Consider the following 17,060-nt stretch of genomic DNA (forward strand, 5'->3'; position numbering starts at 1 on the left):
AGTGCCTCTTTGACGGTGTAATTCGTAACATTGTAGGTAAAAAAAAAGGGGGGTAATATCTACAATATAAGGTATTAAAAGTAATCATTTCTGCAAGAGGATGTACTAATTTGTGTTATTGTTGAGACAAAGTCTAAACTTCATCTTTTCATTTCTCTTAATAGCTGCGTCTGGCATCTCCTCAGTCACAACAAACGAATTCCACTGAGATTGAGGCTTGAATAAAAGCAATTACCATCTATGTCCCTTGGGACCTGGCACTGTTCATTTCATCTGAAAATGATGACTAATGTGTGTAATTAATCAGATTTATTTTACTTTTAGCCATCCTTGTTTCAAATTAAGTTGGTGGGACTTACTGCGGTTGTCTTTGCCCTGCAGGATGGGGGTGTAGAGGTTTTTAGACGTCCGTCCGTCTAAGTTGGTGGTCAACCCCGTGGAGTTGTTCCTCTCTCCCTGCTGCACCGGGCTCGACTGGTGACGCAAGATGTCCACCAGAGATCTGCCACAGGAAGAATGATCAGATGAAGAAAGGAGAGGGCAAAGAGGAGGACGAAACATGATAAAGTGACACTGAAATACAGTTTGTAATCAGTATAGAAATATGCAAAGTATTGTTTCATATTCTATCCTTTTTCTAAATACTTTTATCTTTCTTAGTCCTGAGTTACAGAGTGGTACAGGAATGAGTCCTAAACCCGCAAATAAGCATTGCATTGAAGCATTCTGGGCTACGTTGTCAAGGATATTATAATTGTGGTTTTGGTTAATACAAGCTTAAGAGATTTGAATGTTTTGTCTATAAAATACCCAAGTAAATACCCATCTGGTAAACCTATACGCGTTTTAAAAATGGTGGTTGCTAACAAGTGACTAAATGAGACTTCTAAACATCATGACGTCATCATAAGGCGCTTTCACACCGCAGTACTTTTCCCACAAAGGTTCATCAGAACTTAGTTCATGAGTGTCACTACCCGATCTGCACCACTGCCCGATCTGCACTGCGCATGTGCGAGATGGTCTGCCATATTTGACAACTACATACGGCAACTCTAATAGGACACTTGACACAGTGGCGTTTGGCAAAGCAGAAAAAGAACACTCAAAAAACCCAACAATATTAATCTGAACGAGAGAGATGAGTTATTGTTATTACAACGTGACTTCACTATTATTTAACAACTCCTTTTATTGGGTCATTTTATTGGGTTAAGTACATTGTCAGAATAAGTGAGAAATGGATTTAACTTCTGTTAGACAGCTATCATACATACTGAAGAAATATTGACTGAATGTATGCAATATGTATGGCATTCATCATTTATATCTAATTACATTAACTGTGAATGTCCTTCATTTTATTCCAAATAAAATAAAAAAAGATTTTTGTATAGATATTTGAGACTTATGACTCGCGCATGCACGATGCAAATCGGGCAGTCGTTTAGACGTCAAATGTCCCATTAGAGTTGCCGTATGGAGTTGTCCAATATGGCGGACCATCTCGCACATGCGCAGTGCAGATCGGGCAGGGGTGCAAGATCGGTTAAGGCTAGAAAGGATCCGTCTTGAGTAAAACTCTCGCGAGAGTTTGCAAGTCACGTGGCTGAATGTTTACGTTTGGCAGGCAGCCTTTCAGTTACGATCGTTAACATCAGTGGGCCACAGCAAATGATGGTGAGAAGCTAAACTATCTATTAATTGTGTCAATTACAGGGAATGTGATTGTTGAAATAGGGTGTTAGCGGTCTTGCTGTTCAAAGAAGAATGACAACACTGTAGATCACCAACACTATGGTTTATTTTTTATTCACAGGCAAGTCAACGTTGTCGAAGTAAAAGTCCCAAGATAGCTCCTGGTGCAATAAAATGTTCCCTTTCAGTGTTTTACTATTATGTCTGATGTTTCTCTATTAATATCGCTGCTGCATTAATGTGTATGTTGCATGCTACTGCTGTAGATGTGTTTCTGAGCCGCTCCGATTACAACGAGAGTTACAACGAGAACGTGACGTCATATTTACACAAGACGGATCCTTTCTAGCCTATAGTAGAAGCTGCTGGGACTCCCAGCAGCTTCTACTGAAGCCTTCCGAGTAAATCGCCAGAACGCCGACACCTCCTCATCTCCACCGCTCCCATGTGTTATTTTGTGTTGCCATAAGTTAGTCTCTCTGCGTTTGTGCGCTGGGCTAATGCTAATGCTAATAATGCTAATGCGAGGATAATAAAATGGCAGCTTCACAAAACGTTTTGGGAGTTTTACGGGGCGTGGTTTGCATTACGTGGTTATAAAAAGGTTCTCATGAACTAATTTTAGTTCCGGATTATTTTGGTGTGAACGCAACATTTCAGAACTATATCGGAACTAAAGTGGGAAAAGTACTGCGGTGTAAACGCGCCTATTAGCTGCTTTTAGTTTAGCGGTAGTGATGTGAAGTCATGTGACAGTCAGGCAGTTTGTTTTTAGCATTATGTTAGTTACTTAGTTCAGTCGATTGCATTTACGATTCAACTATTATAAAAGTGTTATTAATCTGTGGAGACTATCTTGCTGAACAAAACGTGTCAGTATCATCAAACATATTCCAAAATCCAATGGAATAATCCCATAGCTTTTTGTCAAGGGAGCCCTTCGAAGCCAACTTGCAGGTTGGCTTACACAAATACTTAATCACTGCACCACTCTAATGAAACTGTACTGCCTATTCAAATGAACAAACTGAGGGTAAACCGCACTCTTTGCTAAAACTCCTGTTCTCTTTTTACCCAGCACACGTGTCCTGTGCTCTCACCTGGGCATGTTGATGTCTCTGTTGCGGGGTCGCCGTGCCACCTTGCTGAAGGCGATCCGGACGCCCACGGCCACCACCAGCGTGAAGGAGATCACACCTCCAATCACATACGCCGTACTGCAGTCAGAGGAAAATCACAAATTAGGCCCACTAAGAATAAGAGAAAGGGAAATAAAAACATCATCCATCTACCTCTATTAAAGGTCCCATGTCATGGCCATTTCTACTGATCATAATTCCATTGTTGAGGTCTACTAGAATAGATTTACACTCTTCAATGTTCCAAAATCACATTGGTTTCTCATACAGCATCTCTGTATAGTATGTGTATTCACTCTCTGTCCTAAACGGTTTGTTGGAGCTCCTGCCCCCCCCCCCCCTCCCTATGAGCCCACTGTGCTCGGATGTGTGTTTATGTGTTACAATGGCATTTGATAGCAACCAGAAAATGACACCAGTAATGACAAACAGATGAGAATGCTGCGTGGGGTCTGGGTGCCGTGTTGGTGGGACGTTGCGGGGCTCGCTGCTCCGCCCTTTGAGTCTCGAGGAGCGGACAGTGTGAGCTGGATTACTGGTGTCCTTTCCTGGTTGCAGCGTGGAGACTGCGAGACAGCACACACACACACACTCACAGCCTGAGCTCCGAGTGTGTGTGTATACGGAGCTCCGCGCAGCACCGCGGCTGAGAAAAGATAAGGCTGAGTGTGTGTGTGTGTGTGTGTGTGTGTGTGTGGAGCCCCACGGATTGGTCCATTTGGACTTCGTTACGTCAATAGGACCCGGAAGGAAAAAATGGAAAAAGAGAAATCTCCAACGAGGCGTTCTGGGGCAGCATAGACAGGTCTTTTCTGTGTTAGAGTTTTACTCGCTACAGGGTGTACTTTGAGGGTTTGTGACTTTGCACACCGTTTACATGCAGAAAAAGCTACATAACACACAAGGGGACGGGTAATAACCGGAAAAGCATGACATGGGAGCTTTAAAACGGTAATTATTTGAGTATTGTATTAGACTGTGACCTGCTGTTCTGCTGCTGCAGCGTCTCAAAGTCCGGGTCTCGCTTGGTGTCGGAGTTCACGGTGGCGGTCACCTGCGGCTCGGCCCACGGCGGGGCCTTGTAGTTGTTGCAGGACCCCTGGTCCAGCCGGCTCCTCTGGTGCTCGCAGCAGAAGCGGTAGTGGCAGGTCCCGCAGCAGTAGATGTAGCTGCCCTTGGAGCAGTTGAAGTTCTTGTCAAAGTGCCCCATCACGTCGTAGTAACCCCTGTGGAACAAAAATCGAGATTAACAAAGACATTTCATGGGGATCTTCCATTTAAAGTGATGTTTAAAACTCAGTTAATGGGGCTCATTTTTATTTTGCTTCAGTTTATAATCGTAACGGATCGAAAAGTTCAGATTAATTTTTCAATACATGATGCGCTTCCACAAACAACAACCAACATAATTATTACATTAAAATGAAGTACATTATTCAAGTTTACATTAACTTTGGAGAATAACACGGGAGAAATGAGCGGAAGCGCTCTCTTTTCCTCTCCCCCTCTCTCTCTCTCCTGACAGCCTGTCAGTATCTCATGCAGCTCACTGATCCAGTAATGAGTGACCCGACAGTGAAGAATAAATATATTTATAACTAGTTTAGCTTGTTCCAGAGGTAGATAAAATAGCTAAGTGTGTTAGGTCTAACTCTTAGTGTGTGTTCTGTTCCGCTCACCGGTCCGTCACAGCGGGTGGAGCTGCAGGATTTCTGCTTCACACACGTTGCATACCGCTATTGTATTGTCTTTTTCGGACACTTTAAATACTGCCAGACTGGTGAAGCCATTTTGGCGAGCTTGTTTTGCCGCGCACAGAGAAAAGTGTCATGTATTTTACGTCATGTGATCGGCTCTCCGATCAATTGGCCGAGAGTGAATATCGACCGATAACAATCGGCGGCCGATCGATCGGAGCATCCCTAGTTTCAATGTCCTGGACACATGGGAGAAATGTAAACATTATTATTAAATATCCTCTGTGTTTAATATTAAACTACTGAAATTAAGGGTACATAAAGTATATCATCTTCAAAATATAATATATTGACTGATGTATATATTTAGACATTTTAATATGTTGGACCTCAGCAGAATTTTCAGTTCAAAGTGATGGAACGATATAGGATTTTGTCATCAATTGAGCTGAATATACAAATAAATGTACCATGATCAATTTCCATTAACGGGATAATCTTGTGTATCATTTCATGAGAGACTTGAGTCTTTAACGTCCTAGTGAGGTGTTTTCTGAGAGTAGTTTGCAGCATTAAAGTTTTAATTTACGTAAAACAAATTGCTAGAAAATGTAGTCTGTTATTATTTAACGCTGTATTTGCAGTAATACATTACGAGCTCTCACAGACGTTGGATGTAATCTGACTTGAGATTGGCTAACTGTTGTGAAATCAAAACTAATGTTTTATTAAAAATCAAATCAAACATGGAGCTTTGTATGTCTTATGTCTGTAAACAACAGCCCTGGCAGCTTCTAGGGTCTCAGCTTTTCTGAGTGAACAAGCAGAGGGGAAGTCGGTCTGAATTTGGCACAAATTGTGACTTAAATTTGCATTAAAATCTTTAATCTAATTAAATACACAATTGTTCATTTATAGTATTTAATTATTATAACATTTTTTAAAGAATTTGTTTTGTTTTTTATTAATTTTAAAATCTTGAATTTTTTATGACTTTAATATGTGATTCTGTATTTCCTGCTCACATCACCATGGCAATTTCTGTGCAGGAAGAAAGGTCAGGCATTTCCAACTGAACAATCAACACCGAAACACAGATGATGTCATCTTACAGACGGCATTAAGGAAACATCGCATTGAGACGAACACAAGTGAGGAGCTTATGTCATATTCAAATCTGTTTAACTGTTACTACGGGTGGTGCTGAATGAGCTGCTGCTGAGTGTGTGTGTGGCTCGCCTGCATACAACTGATTTAGAGCTGATTACATGTTGCCTAGCAACAGCCAGACGCCTCTCAGTGCAAAAATATAATCTCCAGTGAGATGGAGATCAGAGCTGCTGCAGGAGGAGAGAATCATGATGTGCCTCTCCTTCTTGTTATGGTGTGATCAACACATTACACAGATGTAGTTAAAATGTTGGCCGATGGAAGGAACATCTCAGCTACTGTACAGCAAACCTAAGTCTATTTTCTTTAATAGTTTTTCTTAAGGGAGCAGATGAATTAGAAATGGTTTTGTATTGTATGTCAAAAGTGTTGCTACCAGAGGATACTCTAGTATTTATTACACATCCTGATTATTTGAATTGTTATTTGACTGGTTATCTGCACACACAGCATCTATCCCAGGTGTGTTTGGAGAGGGATCTCTCATCAGGGGCTCGTCCTAATGTTTCCTCCATTTCTACCCTGTAAGGTTTATTTGGGATTCTTTTGGATTATCTGAATACATAGTCTAATAATAAAGGGTGTCATATTCTTTACAGATTGTGAAGCCTATTTAGGCATATTTGTAATATTAAACTATATACATACAATTTACTTCACTAAAGTCCATCTGAGGAAATAAAATAAAACAAAACGACAATTGTTTTTCTGTCTTTCTTTGCTATTGGTATTTTGAAAAAATCTGATTAATTGACTTCCTATAATGTATTTATAAATGTCTTTGATGTTTTTCAGCTTTTCAATACTTAACATAAACAGACTGAGATTATTTTGAAATATAAACACAAATTCCAACAACAGGAAGTAGTCGTACCTGCACTCGTCCACATCCACCAGCTGTCTGGGAGGCGGAGCCACTTGGGCGGCGCCGAGCGGAGGCCTCAGGGCGTTGGCCGTCATGTTCCTCGGCAACATGGTCTGAGGGAGGGGCTTTGGAGGTAGCTCGGCCACGACTGGCGGGTCATCTCCGTCCTCTACCTCGGCCGCTTTGGGCGCCACTTTGGGCCCGGCAGGAAGAGGGGGGAGCGGCGGCTTGTAGCCCGTCAGGAGGAACAGGGTGGGGCTCCTTTTCCCAGCCGCAGCAGAGCTACTGCCGCCGGTCAGAGTCCTGACATCGCTGTCAACCGCGCGGCGCTCCTTGGTGACGGTTACCGTGGAGACACTGAGGCAAGAGCAAAGCAGAAGGGACAGGCAAAACATCCCTTTTTGAGTAGTAGCGTTCATTGTTTTATCAAAACAAAGTTCTTGAGCGGCTGTTAAAAAAAGAAATGACATAAACAGCTCCTGGTGTGTTTTCAGGGTCCTCTTTCTTTATAAAAAGCTTGAGTATGAAAAGTCTGATGAAGTATTTCCTTCTTGTTCAGTCCACACTGCACAGGAGCAAAGGTTCCTCTTCGAGATTCACTCAGTTCAAGCAATGTACGATGAAGGTGTTTGGCATTTCACTCTTTCAGCTTAATGTAAACATTTCTCTCTGAATACAAATCCTTTCCTTAAGCAGCTTTTGTAAACATTGAGGTCTTTCAGAGTTTTTAGGCCCTATATGAACGTTCTGTTCTGTTATAATCAATTGAAACGAACACTTCAACTGATTATAAATATAGAATAATGTGGTTTGTTTTTATGGCAGCAGGTGTTGGATATTAAAGTTTGGTCTGTCAGTTTTTACAGTCTCTAGGCCAAAATTCAAATCTTTAAAATAGGCAGTAATTATTTTTACTGTAAACAAAATGAGTAAACTCTTTTAATACTAGACCTCTTTCGAAAAAGAGTCTGATGTATTTCCTACTGGAGAGTTTTCTTGTAGTCGTTTATGGCACGGTTTAAGTAACGATTCACGTATGGAAAGTGTAGTCTGTAAACATTTAGCGCTGTATGTAAACTTTATTTTTGATGAGCTTTAACAGACGTTGGATGTTCTCCTGTTTGAGTTTGGCACTTCTGTTGTCCTGCGTGTATAACTGTTATGTGAAATCATACATGGGAAAAGGTTTGTTTTAAAAAATCTAATCAAATATGGAGCTCTGTTTGTCTGGTGTCTGTAAACAACAGCAGCAGCTTAAGAGATCTCAGCAGAAGTTAGTCTGAATTTGGCACAAGCCGTGACTTTAATTTGTATTTTGATAAACTATGCTTACAATTTGTCAATAAACAAACTCTTTTTCATTAAGTTTAGATGAAGAGAATCGATAAAGGTGAATATGCTTGAAATGTTGGGTTAAACACTAGTAGAATTGTGAATTTATAAGTTGTGGACAGACTAATAAAGCTGATAAATGAACATTAAGTAGTGTTAAATCTTTAAGAAAAAACGTCCAGCAGTTGCTAGAAGTGTGTTCAATAAATGAGCATGTGAAGGCATTCACGAAAGAGTGATCTAGCGAGAAGGTGGTGACAAAAAGAGAGAAATAAAAAGAGGATCTATGTGCGTTCGATACCCTTGTGTGAGTGTCTTTGCTCTGAATTTAGCTTGGCCCAACAGAAGAGAACGAAGGAGGGCTTGGGCCCGGTTCTAGCAGGGCAGCGAGGTTCTGCCCACAGAACAGACATGAAAATGTCCGGATTCATCCGTCAGCACAGTGGAACACGGGGCGACGGCGGGAACTCGGCGACGGGCACTGGACGCGGTCGCTGCCACGCTCACAGATTTAAAAGCGATCTATTTAAGACACGGGGTAGGAAACAAAACACTTTCTTCATTGACTCCCTGAATGTGCACTGATGTGTTCGAAGATCACTTAGTTGAAGGAATCTCAAACATCGTGAGGTGTTTTTGTAAATGAGTAAAGTATTTGTATGGCTGGTGTTCGGTATGGCTTCAGGTTATGTTCTTAGAAACTTCCACGATCAATGTGAATACAGTGAAAGGTTTTAAGTTGCATGTTTTTTGTTGTTTTTTTTAGTAGAATAAGAGGAAGAAGAGGTCTGGGATAAGATAAAGGGGGTTTTTCAGTGTGGAAGAAACAGAAGACAACAAAGAGCGAGAGGCCTCTCTCGTGTAAGCGACTGGAAGAAGGAGATAGGCAAAGTGTCGACAGCGTTTCACAGCGCGGACTGAGACGAGAGGTATCTCCGAGCCTTTGAGATAGCAGCGGTGATGGCGGTGCTAGTGGAGCCTATATTTATCAGGTTTGACGCGGCTTGTTTCGCCCGTCAGTCAAACCCCGTCCTGCCCAAGCTTTAAAAGTGTTCAGGCGCCGTCGGAGCGGAGCTATCGCTGCTTTCCTTCTGCAACACACAAGCAGGAGGGTCCGTTTATAAAGCACTTTGAACCAATAATGCACCGATCGCCGTCTCTCAGGTTCAGCATTAAGAGCGGCAGCTATGCAAACACGGACCGAAGACAAATGATATATAAAGTCTGTTAAAATATCTCTTCGATGTGCTGTGATGGATGTGTTTGGGTTTAATGGGATTTTAATGGGAAGGGCTGTACTCTAAATCAAAGCTAAATGACTGAATAATCTCTTCGTATGATGCTTTTGTGACGGTGGGTTTCTGGATTTGTTTTGCTTCTTCTCTTGACACAGTCGGTTTGGCACGTGGTTTTGGTCTTGCTTAGAACAAAAACAGCAGACAAGAAGGGAAGGGGTGCGTTTAGGAGAAAGTACAAATAGTGGAAAAGGAGCGAGTATAGTCTGTGAGGAGTCTAGGCTTTGAAAGCAGCCGAGACAATCCTCTGGAAAACCTCCATGTGGTGCCGGGGCGCTCCTGTAGAGATTCAAAGTCTTTCTGCCTCTCACAGGTTCACATCAGCAGCGTCCACACTGCAAGAGAAGAACACAACATAAATAAGATGCATTTATGTCCAGAAGATGGAAAAGGTGCATTAAGAAGAATCTTCTGTGGGTTTTTATATATATATATATATATATATATATATATATATATATATATATATATATATATATATATATATATATATATATATATATACTCATTAGTATAATGTCTGTTGTTTTATAGAGTTGTGCAGAAACAAGTCCTAAAACCAGGCCAAACAACATTTGACCAATTCCGGTTCCACGTCACAAATTCAAAGTTGTATTGAACACGATTGTGGTTAAAAGACTGAATTAGGGTTTGTGGTTAACACAAGCTGAAGAGATTTTCACGTTTTCTTCTCGGACATAAATACGTCAGTAATTACCCTACTTGTGAATGTCTGACCCTTCTATGTGTCTTAAAAACAGGGGTTCCTAACTAGTGACAATAAGAGACAACACAATGTCATCACGCCAACACAAGAGTGCCTTTAGCTTAGGTGATGTGCAGCCATGCGACTAGCTTTTTACTCCTACTTTAAACTGGCGATTGCGCTGACGCTTCAAACATCACAAAGTAGTGTTAATATGTGCTGAATAAATGTTTTAAATATCATGAATGTGGGTTTGCCACAGAGCATATTACCCAGAAATCCTGCACAACACTGATTCAACGTGTTCTTCTCTACAGAAACCAGACAGGTGAAGAAGGAAAACTATTGAATGTTGCCCAGGCATTTAGCTGGCTCACTTCCTGTGCTGGAGACAAATACGTACACACACTCACAAATATATAAAACATCAGCTGATAGAGGGGACCGAAGCAGCCGTGATCTGACTTTGATGAAAAGAGAGCAGGCAACATGACAGCTGCCATATGGACTCATCTGACAGAAGGACCGAGGAAAGAGACGCAGATGCGTATATGTATGTGTGTGTGTGTGTGTGTGTGTGTGTGGCCTGCAGCATCAGTGATGGGAGTGGACGGGCATGACACTGTCAGGAAAAAATCCTTCAACCCTGGAATGAATGTTTCCTAGGTGCTGTGTATGAAAAGGTTATAAGCGTCCTTCTGCAGAGTCCTTCTGTCATACCACAGTATCGAACATGAAGGAGACAAGGGAGCAGAGGAAGCATGTTCATTTGTGTGGGGTATGGTCGCACACATGTCATACTTATTTTGCATTTAGGATAATTATCAATCAACTAAATCAGCACATTCAATTATAAAACTGTTTCAACAATACATCTAGTACAAACTAAAAATGTTGAGGGGAAAACGTTTGAATAGTATGCTATTAGATTAGGAACGGTTCTACATTCGGGCTATATGTCACTATACTATCAAATACAGTCCTCTGTTAAGCTCTGATTTGTCATTTTAAAAGATATGTTAAGCATTATATAAAAGAAAGGGATTCTTAAAGGCGATGTTATACATTACGTTACCAACAATGACAGTCAGTGGCTACATTTGAAGGTAATGTTAGGTTTCTCAGACATGATTAGGTATGGGACAATCATTCCATAATCAAAATATGCTTTAAACTTTGAAAGAAAAGGCACTAAAGTATACCTATGAGGGTTTTTTATTTAAATAAAATCCTGTTAAGTCCCATCCCTTACACATGATTATCATGAAAATCTTGAAATATTGGTCCAACAGTGACCTGCAATCATCTAAGCTGGATCCCTCAAAGCAAACAGAAAGAGAGATCAGTCCCTGGAGCAACAGCGCTGCCTGTCACTGACAGAAGCATCAAAGACAAAAAACACGCAACAAGACATCAGAGGCACATCCTGAAAAATGACAAAGGTAGAGAAAAGCAAGAAGTGGTGAATTACTGAGAGAGCTTTCCCTTCAGAAGCAGGAACATGATGAGTGTGAGTGCACGAGACACATATATATGAGAACAGGATGTTCTGATTCCGGGGTTCAGGAGTCGACGGGACTATTTCCTGAATCACAGCAACCTAAATAGCCCCGTCCCCTCTGCTGCCCCTGACAGCCTGGCTTCACATCGATGTGTCTCGACCCCCCCCCCCACTGACAAACAGCTGAACTTCCACCGGCTTTCAAACGCAAAGATTGGATTCATCCAATATATGAAATAAACATAATACATCCAGCAGTACTCACATTCAGGTTTAAGACATGGGCTGGGTGATTAGAAAAGACACTTACATTAATAACTACACAGAGAGCTAATAAAAACTCAAGATAATTAGATTGATAGAGAGAAATAGATACATAGTCAAATTGAGATTACTATATTAAATGATGAGTGCATTCCTCTTCCTAAACAGGAAGTGAGGGCGAGTGTTGGACAGTTTTATTGCCCGTTTGGTTGGTTTTTCTCTTATTCTGGAGCACACAATGAGGTAACACTATGACAACACTGTGCTACAGGAAGCCAAAGTAATGGTGTTTTTCTTTTCTTATGACTCTGTGTTATTAGAGGATATTCCTGGCTGGGCATGTGGGTCAAACCCAATATAATAAGACATGAACAAACAACCTATATTTACGCCTCAGAACGTTTCTTACGTTTCCTGTTTGCAAAATTGCAATATGATGGAAAGATAAACAAATATATTAATCACAAAGGGGAATTGAAAGCCCACACTAAGAAATAATTAAGACCTTCATTATAACTTCATCATTAATGTCCTGCCTGTCTCCTATATTAGGGTTGCACAGTTTGTGAAAATGAAATGATCATGATTGAGAAAGATATAACCGTCATGGCATGATTTTGAAAGAGGATCTGAACCAGACGCTGTATTTGATTTAGTCTATAGTAAAGGGTTTGTAGGCAGAGCTTATCTATGCAGCGCTACAATACTTCTTCCATTTGAACACATATTTAGCCTTTAACAACCATTGTGCTTCCTGACATTTGAATAATGCACTCCTCCATGCTATGATTTGGAAGGAACCACGATTCATTGTGCAAGCCTACTCTATACGTGTGCATTGTTTCTGGTTGACATGCCTGTGTGTTCTGCTGTGCCGTCTCCTGCTGAGCCCGGCCTGTGTGTCTCGCTGCGACTGCTTCACACATGTATGGATTTGACTTGCTGCCCATGTGCCTGCTGCTGCGTGCCTGCTGACACTTTCTGCACAATACTACGGCACACTACAGTATACGTGCTGGATATACGAAGGGGTACAATGCAGCTGAACATCACCATACGGACTGATGAACTCATTGCGATTACTTCGACTGACATTGCAATTGTGCTATTGGAAATCACCCATTTTAGAAAGTTTATTCAAAATATCATTGGAAAAATAAATGAATAAGATCAGGGTGTGAATTTTAAAGAACTGTAACAAACTAATCATTTGTTTTTAAGTCAGTACAACACCATTTGTAGTCCAGGACTTCTCTGCAACACAAATGTTGCCTTTAAAAAATATTGCACTTTAACTGTATATATATTGCGGTTTGGAAAGAAAATGTAATAATTGTGCTTCCCTATAGTCTTGACACTTGAGTATTTTCATTTTATGCTACATTATACCTCATATTTAACTTTTGACTCCACCTGCTATTTGATGGCTTTACTTACTTCCGACTGCCATTATCGGAGTAATTGTTCCACTGATAGAAATGTTTCCTAATATACATTTTCAACTACTTTGCGTGTAGAGAGTGGGCCGTTTGTTTATGTTTTCACTAATGTATGTGACACGGCTGTCCATTATCAGCGCACACTGAATCTGCTGTTCTCTACATTAGTTCATAGGAACTGCAGTGATCCCAAAGAATATTCTACTTGGGTTATTTAAAGCACCGCGTGTTAGGAAACCCAAATGCATGATATGAGTAATGCTTCAGAGTGATTCAAACATCCAGAGACGTGACGCCAGTCTGTCCACTCGCTGCCATATTGAGCATCATTCATGAGGAACCTGACGACCTATAGTTCAGGAAGCGCACATGGAGCAGATAACCCCGGGTTACAGAGCGACTGGATACGTGTGAACGCTTTCTGTAGGAGAACGAGCCTTTAGATATTTGTGCCGCTTCAGAGTGCCGTAGAGATAATGAAAATATGATGAAAGAAAGGAAAGAAACACCTTGAATCTCTGGAAGACGATTTCAGGGTCACCATCAGACGATTCCAAGTCAATCTTTTTTTATGCCGCTACCATGTTTACAGTATATGTTGTGGCTAGGAGATCATATTTATAATATTAAACTATCTTTGAAAGTCCTGCAAAGATATTATCATATCACTTTATCATTTCGCAAACTTATGTCGCTATTTGATCATTATTAGGACAGAAAATAAGCTTCTAAAGTTGTTTTAAATAAGAGGATATAATTAGAACAATTTGAGAAATCATCTATGAGCAAACATCCGGTGCTTCCAGGGTCTCAAATGCAACCGTGAGATACTTTTCCCTTTTCAATAAACCTAAATGCCATTTATTTGGACTGTTGGTCAACCAGTGGATATATTTTCTACAGCAAACATTCATCAACCAAAAATGACAGTGACAAGGTTATCAATACTGAATAACAATCGTTAGCTGCAGCCCTAAAAGAGTCTCTAAGATTGATTATTTAAAGCCTGATTATGCATACACGTGTCATTTCATGTTGTGTATTGATATTTGAAGAATATTATTCATATTGATTCCGACCATATGTCTGGCTCTCCCTTGCAGGATGAAGCCCCCCAACAGAAAGTGAGTTATGCAGCAGCAGCAGCAGCAGCAGCAGCAGCAGCAGCAGCAGCAGCAGCAGCACCCCCCCCAATTACACATGCACACTATTGCTCCCCCCTCCCTCCCTCCCTCCCTCCCTCCCTCTGTGGCAATGCGTGGGCTTAAGGCTCTCTATCAGCACTGCATTGAAAAGAGATAAAGCATTAAATATAAGACGTTTGTTTCCGTTGTTTCTTCTTTTCCATTTTAAGGGCGTTTTGTTTTGTTATTGTCAGTCAATCCAAGTAGCTGGCGTACATTTGAACACCGTCTGTGGTGTGTTTTAATATGAATCTCCTCTCTCTCCCTTTCCTTAGCCCCCATTCTCAACCCTTCTCATCTGTATTCCCTCCCTCCGTCTCTGAAGCATGCTGGGAAATGTGCCAGTGCATAAGGGCATGCAGCAACAGTATGGCTCTGTATTCGAATATGGTCTGCGGCAAGCTGCTGTGAACCCTGCACATAAAAGGTCAACGCACTGCCCTTGGTCCCCGGCTGACACACTGATGCATGGTGGTCCAGATATAAAACTGGTTTGAAAATATATAATCCATTAATGCAGCCTAGTTTTCAGACGATAGTGTGGAGTGAGGAGTATTATGGGAGGCCCGAGCTTCCATTACCTCTCATCAGAACCACAATGCATAATGTCGTAACGATTTCTTTCAGCCACAGTCGAGTAATCCGGTGTTTGGTGGCTTGAAGCATCATGACAGAGTTGACATAACATATTACATATTATCAAATACAAAAAGGTCACACTAAGGCCTGTCATTCAGTGGGTTTTGGGTGATTTTTATATTTTACAATAAGATTTAAGACTGAACGAAACCCACAATAATGAAACAATGCTAAATCAACCACTATCCTTTCCTGATTAACAATGCAAGTAAAGGTTCTCAATATAGACTACGAGTAAGCGATATGAACTTAGTTACAGAGCAACTGTTGTGGCCAAAGTAAGAAGCTCATAAGACGTTGTTTTAAAGAGGACATTCTGCTCATTCTCAGGTTCAGTTTTGTATTTAGTGTCTCTGACATGTCTCCATGCTTTCATGTTCAAAGAGGTCTTTCTTTGACTTATGTGCTGCAGCACCTGTTTGTTTACCCTGTCTTTTTCTTATTACAAATGAATACATCACTGACTTTCACTGCATCTCTAAATGCATCTTCATTTACACCGATTTTAACTCATTGTTGATCTTATTTATTTTCTCTTTTTTGCTGCTGATTCTGATGTGACCTTGAGTGCCATGAAAGTAGAAAGTGAGATGTATAATGATGATTCATATTATTTGTTGTAAAAATGTAAGTATACTGTACACAGGATATTATGTAGTGTACCTTACTTACAGAAATATGAACATGTCGAGACTACAAACCCAAACAGTTGTAGATCTTTTACTAAAGTACGTAACATGCACTTGAGTTTAATAAGATATTGTATTACTAATGTCTAATTAATTGATTTGTTGATCTACAGAAAATTGGCAATAAAGAAGTACAATGTTTTGTTTACTGTACTACAAATGCTGTTGTGGATTTGTAAGGAATACAGTGTATCAAATACATCAAACAATACATCAGCTGATTCATTGTGATGTTCACGTTGGAGATCAAGGAGAAAACCGCCTTGCAAAAGACCTGTGCGTCTGTGGAATGACGGTCACCATCATCTACATTTATATTGGATCATTTTAAAGCTGCTTTGGATCGATTTGGGGAGTCCTTGAGTTTGGGAACACCTGACTAAAAGCCCTGAAGATTATGACTCATTCTTCCAAAGGCATCTCCACAGTGGGGTGTGATTCCTTCGAGTGTACTTAAACTCTCATGACTAGAACGCCCTCGACAAAAAGAAACACTTAGTTGTTACATCATGGTACCCATGAACAAAACTTCAGATTCTTCTATTTGCATTATTAAACCTGTAACGTAGCAACAAGCATGGCAACGTGGGACAGTTTGGTAAGTTTAATGAATTCCCTTCTCTCTAGTCCAACTGGCTTATTTTTACATCTCCCAACGTAACATCCTGTCCCAGTTCCAGAAGACAGACACCATTACAAAAACATGATCTAACATCAAGGGACTAACTGACAGTATTTAATGTGACCCGAGGAGCTTAGGAGAAGGAAACAAACACAAAGAGAGATCTTTTTTACAGGACTTGTCAAAACCAAAACAGCAGAGGCTGGGATAACCTGTCTTTCAATACCTTAATGGGTCCTACATTTCCATTTCAATAACACAACTACATATAATCTTCTGTTGAACTCTGCTGGAAAACACTCGTGTTTTCATGGCTTTCTAAAATGACTTCATCAGGGGTTTCTCAAAGCCAAACTACTTTCACAGGATAAATATTACATCTGGAAAGTCAAATCAATATGGTGTGTTTAAGGCAAGGCAAGGCAAGGCAAGTTTATTTATATAGCACCTTTCAACACAAGGTAATTCAAAGTGCTTTACAAAAATGGAAGACATTTTAAAAATGGCATTTAAAATCAGTCATTAAAAAGGAAAGATAATAAAATAAACATTAAAAGAAAAAATACATGGATAAAAGTTAAAAGTTACAGTGCAGTTTAAGATGTGAATAGTTCAATTAAAAGCAGCGGCAAAAAGAAAAGTCTTCAGCCTTTTTAAGTATTTAGTCAGTTCATCATTTATTGCCATTTCTTCATTCTGACTCTTCCTCCAACCCAACAAAAATACAAATAAATAGGACATGGTTGGTTGTGATTCTACTAAAAGCAGATATAAAAAAGGTACATAGGAGTACTGGCAACAATACAAAAGACTTGGAAAG

At 40.4% G+C, this 17,060-nt stretch overlaps 1 protein-coding gene across 3 annotated transcripts in view; it reads right to left on the minus strand.

Annotated features, from left to right (window-relative positions):
* The window catches only part of shisa7b (shisa family member 7), a 43,246-nt gene that overhangs the window by 17,672 nt on the left and 8,514 nt on the right, over positions 1-17,060 (minus strand). For all 3 annotated transcript variants that reach the window (XM_034125226.1, XM_034125225.1, XM_034125224.1), the window contains exons 2-5: positions 6,579-9,531; positions 3,821-4,063; positions 2,799-2,915; positions 360-502 (exon numbers count right to left, since the gene is read on the minus strand). In XM_034125226.1, coding sequence (XP_033981117.1) covers positions 360-502; positions 2,799-2,915; positions 3,821-4,063; positions 6,579-7,039 — 964 coding nt within the window. In that variant the 5' untranslated portion in view covers positions 7,040-9,531. The remainder of the gene's footprint in view (positions 1-359; positions 503-2,798; positions 2,916-3,820; positions 4,064-6,578; positions 9,532-17,060) is intronic.

This window comes from Trematomus bernacchii, unplaced genomic scaffold (genome assembly GCF_902827165.1).
Source record: "Trematomus bernacchii unplaced genomic scaffold, fTreBer1.1, whole genome shotgun sequence".
Classification (NCBI taxonomy): domain Eukaryota; kingdom Metazoa; phylum Chordata; class Actinopteri; order Perciformes; family Nototheniidae; genus Trematomus; species Trematomus bernacchii.